General features: G+C 38.8%; 1 protein-coding gene across 1 annotated transcript; it reads left to right on the top strand.

Moving 5' to 3' along the window:
• Nucleotides 1-165: 165 nt before the first annotated feature.
• Nucleotides 166-10293, top strand: LOC139641048 (solute carrier family 12 member 3-like; the record flags this gene model as incomplete). Its single annotated transcript, XM_071515277.1, has 13 exons — nt 166-321; nt 522-621; nt 1305-1416; nt 2147-2281; nt 2697-2803; nt 3542-3624; nt 3884-3952; nt 4656-4760; nt 5128-5239; nt 5930-6016; nt 6448-6574; nt 7056-7123; nt 8403-10293. Coding segments are annotated over 13 exons (1400 nt in total), but the record flags the coding sequence as incomplete, so codon positions are not given.
• Between the last annotated feature and the right edge of the window lie 113 nt (nt 10294-10406).

Below are 10406 nucleotides of genomic sequence, written 5' to 3'. Positions count from 1 at the left end.
GGCCACATCGGAGAATTGGTTCTGCAAAAACAAAATATATATATAACCAGGCTAGAAAAAGAGAGATATCTGAAAAACACCAGAAAAACAGGACCTCCAATATGGCTGCCAGAGGCTGGTGACATAACCTGAAAGTCCTCTGTTGTTCATCGTTGCCCCCTGCAGGTTGGAGGCCTTCATTTCACTACTACAGTAAATGGACAGCTTTGTTTGGAGCAGTGATCTCGGTGGTGCTGATGTTCCTGTTGACCTGGTGGGCCGCTCTCACCACCTTCTGTATCATCTTCTTCCTGCTTGGATACGTTGCCTACAACAAGCCGCGTGAGTCAACACCAAATTACGCTTTGAAGTCTGTATGTTTCTAATTAGGCCAGTGGTATAATTCGTAAATTATACCTCTTTCTGTGTGTTTTGTCTCCCTTTCTCCCAACATCCCTCTCTCAATTGTGCAATTGTGTCCTCTCTCCCATACTCCCTTCACTTCTGTGTGTGTGTGTGTGTGTGTGTGTTGGACTCCACAGAGGTAAACTGGGGCACATCAGTCCAGGCTGGTACATACAACATGGCTTTGTCCTACTCTGTCTCGCTCTCTGGGGTGGAGGATCATGTCAAGAACTTCAGGTGATCGACCAAGTATCTCCACGTCATATTGATCATATACATATATATATATATATATATATATATATATATATATATATATATGGATAATCCTCAAACTATATAGCAATAGCTTTTTCCTTTTCGAGCATGTGTGTAAGTTGTAAGTTATAAAAACACCTCAGTGTGGTACATAGTCTTGTCAACAACCCCCAGAATATTAGCATATAGCCTTTTGATAGTATTTGTCTGATACATTTGAATCATAAGAACACCAGAAATGGCAGGAAAAAATACTATTATGCATGTATTGGAAATCTAGGATTTTTATATTGTTCTAGTGGATAGTCGGATAAGGTCATCAGCTAAATACCTAAAATGTAAACATATTTCATCTGTTACATTGTATTCTCATTTGGTTTTCTGTGATTTGATCCACACAACTACAAATATATTTACATGCTTTTTTTTTTTTTACAGTGTTTCATGGGTCTTACCTGTTACACTCAGACACACACACACACACACATACCTGGTATTCTCATTATTATCTGGTATTCTCATTTGGTTGCCTGATAGCTCAGTTTCTCAACATATTCCCATTTTTCTTTTAGAAGTGATTATCGATAGTGATAGTGATAGTGATTATTACAATGATTATCGATGAATCTCTCGTGTGTGCTTCTGTTTTGGCCTCTCACCAGACCCCAGTGCCTGGTCCTGACTGGGCCCCCAAACCAGCGGCCGGCCCTGGTGGACTTCGTTGGCTCCTTCACCAAGCATATAAGCCTCATGATCTGCGGAGACATCCTCATGGTCTGTCATATGATATGCATACTGATGAGAGTTTCAGGGTTTCATTCCAAAACAAGACCATTTGAAAAGAATGGCACTTACACTTACTAAAAATTAATGATAACAAAATATAATCTCTTTAATCCTCTTTAAATGTAACCTAAGTCATCGGTTAACAAAATTATATTCAATGTTGAACTATATGTTGGATATATTACATTTTAGGACAAAACTGATTTCATTATGCACACATTATTATATTATGAGTAGTGTTACTTATATACTATAAATTACTATATATAATTTGATAAATTGCGTTGTACTTGCATGTAAAAAATATAGTATCATACAATGCAACCTGATAAACAAAGGTTACAGACATGATATATTTGGAAAACTTCACCTGAGTTATAAAGTTAATAATTATCATAATTCCATGCCAAAGTAGCAAGTTATTGTCCACCTTATCCATTTAATTCTTTGTATTAAGAAAAAAATCCAAGCCTAAACATGCTCCATGTAGGCAAATTTGTTATCATTTTGTTTCTGATAGCGTGACAATGTCATATTGAGAATCTACAGTAGTATAATAATATATCAAAGCACATTGCCGCACGTATATGTTTTATATATGTAAATTGCTTCTAAGTCTTTCATTAAATCTCTTGACCAGCACCACATCTCCATTATAAAGTCCATTTAGTTCTATAAACATTGTCTTGTACCTTCTACAACCGTCTGTCCTCTTCAGGAGCAGGACAGGCAAACTCGGCCCCAGAATGCAACAGATTGTTTGGTGAAGTGGCTGAACAAGAGGAAGGTGCGCTCGTTTTACACGCCTTTCGCTGGGGACAGCCTCAGAGTCGGAGCTCGACACTTGCTGCAGGTAGGTTTGTCTCTTTAATGTGACTTCACACAAAGCACTTCTACTGGCAGACTGTTGGTTCTGATCTGGCTTCAAAGACAGTCATGTGTTAAAGTGACAGACTGGTCAAAGGCAGGGTTAGGTTATTCTTTCTCAATATGGCAACTTAAGCTGTGTAAAAATGCTCAAATAATTATGTCCATATAGGCTATGCCCATTTTGTTAGATAGATTTTTTGCTATTTCTGTCTCTTCATTCACCTTCCTCCTCTTGCATTCGATCCCCACCACACATCATTCATCAGGTGCTTATCATTTCTCCCATTAAAAGCTAGATCATATCTCACCTCGTAGGACCCGGGCCCACCCGTGTATCAGTAAACTGTGAACCAATAACCTGCAACATAATTTCTGTTCTCACTCGACATTTCTTCAAGGCTTCTGGTCTTGGCAAGCTGAAGCCCAACACTCTGGTCCTGGGCTTCAAGACAAACTGGAGGGAAAGCTCCCTTGAGAGCCTGGAAGACTATATCAGCACCATATAGTAAGTATATAGTCATAGTCACAACATATTATAATACAACTTAATAATTGTATAATAATTAATTTTTACTGCCCCGTAGCAGAACATGACCAGGGCTTTGATATAGGGTTGTTGATCAATACCAATGACTCAATGATTACTTCACCAAGTGAGATTTCTGGCTTTCAAAATTCACTTTTTTTTTTTAAACAAAAGTCTCCTTCCCTCACCTACTTGCATTTTCCACTGTACCAGAGACTTGCGTAGGAGGAGATACGTTTTATCGATGCTTTTGAGATTCCTACTGGTTGCCAATAGAAGTCGATAAATTTTAAAAATTAAATTATTCAATGCCCCTTTAAGGAAATGTTACAATGAAGGTAAATGCAAACTTCAAATAAAACTGCTTGGCACGAAACGCTGTTGTCAGGAGAACACTTTGTAAGTCTAATTTTACTGATTTACATGGTCCGCTGTATTGTGAGGAAATTCAGTGAACCATGTATGTTGTATTACAAATGCATTGTTGCCACGCTAAAAAAAAAAGGCAAAAATCATCATCAAAATGTTGCTTGCTGTTGTGTGGGAGAAGGTGGTAAACCTTGGTAAATACATTATATGCATTGTGAAAGAGAACTGTTTGAAAGGACTTTTGCAATATTAAGAATAACTATGATGTGCACTAACATTTCTCTAAACTTCCCTTTAAAACTGTATTTCTTCTTATTTCTCTTCTTCTCTTCTTATTCTCTTCTGTAGCGATACGTTTGACTCCAACTACTGTTTGTGCATCTTGAGGATGATGGATGGACTGGATATCTCTGACCAGTTTGACTGCGAAGGTTAGAAATCCCTCTGTCCTATTGGATATCGCATTTGAATTTTCTAAGTGTATTTTCCTGCAAAATGGTGTCTTTTAACCATTCCACATATTTAATCGCTGTAGCACCAATAATAAGTAATAAAATGATTTGAAAGGACTCATGACTTTTGTCACGTCATTCCCTTTCTCTCTCTCTCATTCTTCCCGTCATTCACTACATGCTGTCTAATAAAAGCAGAAATGCCATAAAAGTAAAGAATATTATCTCTGTCTTCCAGTGAACCAGGGCTTTGAGCCTGATGATCCTGTAGAAAATGAGGACCATCACTCTTCTGAGAGGGGCTCAGGTGAGCACTGACACACACACACACACACACACAGTCTCTCATGCACCTGCTGTGTGTACGCATGCATATACTCTCCCTCACTCTCTCCCTCCTTCCCTTCCTAATTCACTCACTCATTTATGTTGCATTCAGGCCAAATGAGAAAGCCAGTAAATATGAGCTTCCTACTTGATAAACGCTGTTCACATCAGCTTTCAGGCTCCAAATATTACTTGGAGGACTCAACAAGGAACAACATGAATGATTCTCATCATATAAGTCATTTTGTGATCACAACTCTTAAAAATGCCATAGTGGGACATAATAACTTCTGATTAAGAGCAAGCAAAGCCAAGCAAAGTCAAGCCATTCCGATGGTTATTGACATGAATGAAGCAGTAGTGAAACACAAACTCCCTCCTTCGGGCAAATACTCGCTCACTCGTTCACTGACACACACACTCCCTCAGTCAGTCAGTCACTCCAGTCACTCACACATACCTGACATTATATGTAATGAACACATTTTGGAGACACACTGTTACTGTGTTTATACAAAAATGATGCAGATTATTGCTTTAAATCATTAAAATCTTATTTCCCATGCTTCCTTGGTAAGAGAGTAAACATGCTTTCTGCTCACACAAACAAATCTACATTGAAACATTCACTTTGTCTGTCCACGATATTAAGTCTCACCCCTCCTCCTCCATCTCTTATCCAGCTGACGGCCTTTCTGACAGCATCCCCAATGAGCAGATCAAGACAGTGTTTCAGAACGACCAGGGGAAGAAGACCATTGACCTCTACTGGATCGCTGATGATGGAGGTGAGCCTGACAGCCACGAATCAAACTCTACACCAGGGGTCCCAAACTTCTGACAAAATGTGTACAATACAATAGTTTTATATGTAATTGTAAAGCTGTCTTTAAAAAACAAAACAAAAAGAAAGAGAGTAAGAAGAGTATAGAAAGTGCTTGGTATTGCTCCAAAACAGAGTACAGGCCAGAAAGTGAATTCTAAAAGCCAGAAATACATTATGCGCCATACCATATGCGCTGGGGCAGCAAAAGTACCACTTGTTGCACCTTTAAGATGGAATTTAATTGCGGTGTGGGTGATTCAGAGTTGGCTGCCGTTCTGCGTCACAACTCCCCTTTCTGAGCCGCAGTGTTTCTCTCCCTCTCCTCCCAGGTCTGACACTGCTGGTGCCCTACCTGCTCACCCGGAGGAAACGCTGGCGCCAGAGCAAAGTCAGGGTCTTCATCGTTGGAGATCAGCACAACATGGAGGAAGGCCGCAAGGAGTACGTTTCTATTTTTGCCATACCTTTATGAATATTGGCTCTTGACCCTCAGTTGTCAACATTTTACATTTTCTATGCCCAAACTGGAAACTTATGGTGGCTATACAGGAAAACAAATTCACCCCACTTGACTTTTGGCACATTTTCCTGTGCTATAAAATTAGCGCAAAATGGATTTATTTAGGATTTTACGTTAAGACTCTATGCAAAGTACTCTTTCTATCAAAGTGGAGGGGAAATTCAAGAATTTATGTGAAATCTATGTGAAAACATGAAATTCCAATAACAGGCAATAAAAACAATCTACTTACTCCTTTTACTCACTTGGGCTAAATTGTTTCAGTGAGGTCAAAACAAAACATTTTGAATATTTATTATAGTAATATTATAATAATTGCATAATGATTGACACAGTTGTTCTAATTTGACCTTTCTTGGCAGAAGGTCTTATATCAGATCCCATTCAATGCATCTTTATGGTATTTTAGGGTGTTGGGTTTATTCTGGAGCATAGTGAGAAATACCTGTGTCAAATAAGGGTTGCATTTTATTCTGGTTCATGGAAACTAGCATCCCTCCATCACAATATGCAAAAGGGTGCATAATTAGTTTCCTCTTTCTTGTTCTACTGTATTTCCTGGTCTGAGGAAACTGCAGTTTGCTTTAATGTGCTGACACTTTGATTTTCAGGATGATCTCGCTGCTGAAGAGGTTCCGTCTGGATTTTCATGACGTTATAGTTATGACGGACAGCGAGAAGCTCCCTCTCACCAAAAAGTATGTCCAGCAAAGGTTTACAGTCACACTCAACTTCACAAAGTACACAGAAAACTGAAGACTATTATTGATAGAGGAAGGACACAAGACTACCTTTTAGCACTCACCTGAGATAATTAGATCAGTATAATGATAGGTTGTCATTTTGTCTGTCTTGCACAAACGTGAGTTTTATGTTTAGCTTTAGTTTTGAACGTACAAACGATAAAAAAGACATGAAAAAAGAGAGAAAAAAGGAAGAAATGCAAACTGTGCAAGGGAGACAAATAAGGGGCTTTTGAAAACAAAGGACAAAAACAAACACACAAGTAAATTGGATAACAGAAATTTCTACCAATACCAATACAATACCGAACGGGGAGAGGTTTTGTCAATGCTGGTGCAGGGTGTTACTGAGTTGATTTTGTCCCGTTGTTCTCGTTGCTTCACAGCCTTAACAGGTTTGAGGACATCGTCACCCCCTTCAGGCTGAAGGATGAGCAGCTGGATGGCGTCTCGGCTCAGGAACTGAGCCCTGGGAAGATATCTGACAAGGAGCTGGAGGCCTTCAGACTTAAGGTGTGTGTGTGTGTGTGTGTGTGTGTGCACGCCTTTTGTTTGATTGTCATTCCCTGTGAATAAATGTTGAGTCCAAGTCGACTCCCAAGTCCTCAATGTTCAAGTCCAAGTCACCAAGGTCGAGTCTCAAGTCATCAATATTCGAGTCTGAGTCTATATATTCGAGCAAGTAATCCATGCTAGAACAAATTAAAATGCGGACAAATTTACATCTGCCACATTAAAAGCTAGTTTATTAGTTAGAATGGTGACTCAAGTTGTGGATTTCAGTAATTTCATCTGTTGTTTGATTTGTGTTTCAAAATAATAAAAAATTAACAAGCAAATTTGAAAATGATAGCGTAAAGCTATGTGTACAATGGGTTAATCCATATCAATTCATATGAGAGTCGGGCTCAAGGCTGAGTACAACACTGTCTGTTGCATGCACTTTTCATTTCAAGATTTTTTTTCATCTTCCATTTATTTCAACCCTTTACAGTCTGAGAGGAAAGTGAGGCTGAACGAAATCATCCGAAGGAATTCACAAAATGCTGCTCTTATCCTGGTGTGAGTATGCCGTTTGAGTTTGAGTGATAATTTATGCTCTGCAAAAATATCCTCATTAACATGTAATGTTATCTTGTGTTCAGTCCTAACATTCTTGAATTTCTTAAAACAAGAAAAAAAACAATGCCAGTGTGGTGAGATAATCTCACTTCAAGAATTTAACAAATGACAATATCTTGAAGTGGATGAAGTGATCTTACATGTCTTATTTCTAGTGCCGCCAGAAAATTAATGAAACAAGCAGAATTGCAATTATCTCATCCTATTCAGGTATTTTCACATGCTTGAAGAAAGCTCAGTGCAAAATGAAATTATCTGCTAAGATGTGCACACACAATACAAAGACTGGTATATCACTGGACTTTGTTTTGATGTCAGATGCCTGCTAAAAGGGATGCAAAGTTGTACACAAATACAGAGCGAGTGTACCATTTGCATGGCAGGCAGTGGTACTCAGGCAGTAAAGAGAGATGGGAGAGATTGGAGGACATGCATCTCTTTGTTTTAGCTGTCACACAAATGCAGGCAGAGTAGCTATTTTCAGATGTACTAGATATTTGCAAACTGCAGTGCACACTAGTCAATCATATACCATGTTCAACAGGCATTTATTAGCCGGTGTAATGCATTCTTAGGCTGCATTCACGCATAGTGATTCCTGGAGCGTTTTTTGTGAGAAGAAATAAAAAGCGGATCACGATAACATCATCTGCCGTTAGCTGATTTGGCTAGCTCACTAACTAGCTGGTTAGCTCTTCTAGCAGACAATACAGTGTTGTGTAACAAACAAAGGCTTACCAGATATTCCCAGTAGACGTCCAGTATAATCCCATACTCCCTTTATTATCGGTGTTGCGGTGATGGAAATTCATTATTACGACGACCAATTTCTACACGGGCACTTTGACTTTCTCCATCTTTATTGTTGTTATGGGAAACAGCCAGGCTCTCCTTCATCGTGATTGGTTGGCTGAGAAAAAAGCAGTTCACGTACTTTTCTTAAAAGTTGAACATTTTTCAACTTCTGAAAGCGCTCCGCTCTGCCAAAAAAAGCTTTTTCGGGAGTGTCCGCCTTTTGTGCGCCTTGTGTCCGCTTACTTACTTACTTTTAATGTAAAAGAGGAGCTGGCAGTTGGGAAAAAAATGCTATGTGTGAATGCAATCTTAGAACATAACAAAGCAGGCATTCCCGAATCTCCCCTAGGTGATCAATACAGTGCAATTTTAATCTAATTCTACTATGTCGGTATGGTCATGTGTAAATGTGGTGTTGTTCCAGGAGCCTCCCAGTGCCGCAGAGCGACTGCCCCAGTGCTCTGTACATGGCCTGGCTGGAAACCCTGACCTGTGGCCTCCACTGCCCCACGGTGCTGATACGAGGAAACCAGCAGAATGTCCTCACCTTCTACTGCCAGTGAACCCGGTTTTATAACAGCGCAGGGACGGACAAGTGATCAGCGAATACCATCTTCTGTCGTCTTTGGAATATCCAGAGTATTGGCCTTAACCACAGTTACAGTCACAGGGATTCACAACACCGACATTATAAAACAATAAATGAAAACGACACCACCCCAACCTTAGACCTTCATTGAGAACAAGGAAAAACTCCCATGAAAACCTGAAAGAAACAGAGGGGATCCCCCTTCCAGGAGTGCAATTGAAGCTGAGAGTGGGCAAAAAAAGTTTAATTGTTGAAAACAAAATGAGCATAAAGAAAATGCACAGAAGCTGCCTAGTGCAGCTTTAAAGGATAATAGCGGTGTTATGTTTATACCAATGGTCTAGGTTTCCCCTCTCCTTTACATTATTCCTAGTGGCGTCTGCACACAGTCAGCATAGTTGGAGATATCAGGGCTCGTTTATTTTTTTGCTTCAGAGGAAGCTGTTTGCTGACATAAATTTTTGTACAGTATGACAAACAACTTCCACAGACTTGAAAAGCTAGATAATCCATCACAGTGAACATGAAGCTTTAATGTGGTTTTGAACGCATTACATAATGCTCTGCTTACTGTCAATCACCTAACACCAACATGAGGAAATGAAAGTCTCCGCCAGGAAGTAATCCCTCAAAAACATGCTCCCTCAAAAACAAGTTTGTATTTTAAAATGACAAAGTATGAGTAAATGTTAAAAAATGAAATTAAATGCAGCATTCATTGCAAAACGACTGGGGGAAATATAAACTAGACGTAGACTGGAGTAGTGTCACCACCACAAAGTACTGGAGATTCAGCAGAACAGCCTCACGTTCCACTAAAACCCTCCTTGTTTTACACGCTACACACCGGGAACCAGAGACTGGCTGCCCAGAATCAAACTTAAGAAGCCAAAAAAACAATTAATCTACTGTAGAGCAAAGTAAGCCGTTACTGATCCACTTCTTCTGTCTGTCAACTTTGACCTTTGACCTGTTGATTACTGTTCCTACATACTAGGAACAGTGACTCAGGTACAATATACATAACTGGGGAAAAGGACGCATCCTTCTGTTCTGTTTTCATTGGCTGTTTGTATAGAAAAGTTTGTATACTTAAGGACAGCATGCATTTTGTATTAAAATTATGAAAGAATACACCCAAAACCAATGATCAGGTTAGCAGTTATTTATTGCTTTTCAGTCAAGCATTTGCTTTTTGCTTATATAAAAGGACTTCAACTGGACTTACTTTTACATTGTATAATTTGTGCATGATTATTTCACTGAAAGATCATATGATTGTATGTTCACATTGCCTGAGTGTAGGATTAATTTATCTCTGCTATTAACTGTATATTTGAAGTTTGAATCCAAGTCATCCACCATTGAACACTGGAAATGGGACAAAATAATTGCTGGCATAACAGTAATCCTACTTTGGAAAAGAAAAAAAAAAAGTGAGTAGTTATCTTCCGACCTTAAAAAATATCAATGTTTTTGAAGATGCAGTGATCTGTGTCTTTATAAATATTGCTCAAACATTGATTGCTAAATATCAATTGTATTTATTCATATTATTTTGGAATAAAACCTTTTCTTTCTCCTTGTTGGACAATCAAGTGATACCAAGATAATGACTGATTCTGTTTTTCACATTGAAAAGTAACTTGAGCAAGAGAGGGTCACTGAAAATCATTTATCTTGCAAACTTAATTACTCTATGTTGTTTGTTGCCATATTTTGTGCAATCCACATTTTTATGATATGTTTGGTTTCTATTAAATTACATTTCCTCACTCCTCACTCTGGACATTTTCTGTCTAGCAAGTCATTCCTGAAATGATATCTGAAAACACTATT

Source organism: Centroberyx affinis, unplaced genomic scaffold (assembly GCF_046629955.1).
Source record: "Centroberyx affinis isolate AG114_WGS23_722 - 3 ecotype Tasmania unplaced genomic scaffold, CSIRO-AGI_Caff_v1 ptg000334l_1, whole genome shotgun sequence".
Taxonomy (NCBI): Eukaryota; Metazoa; Chordata; class Actinopteri; order Beryciformes; family Berycidae; genus Centroberyx; species Centroberyx affinis.
This window is presented reverse-complemented; position numbering and strand designations above follow the sequence as displayed.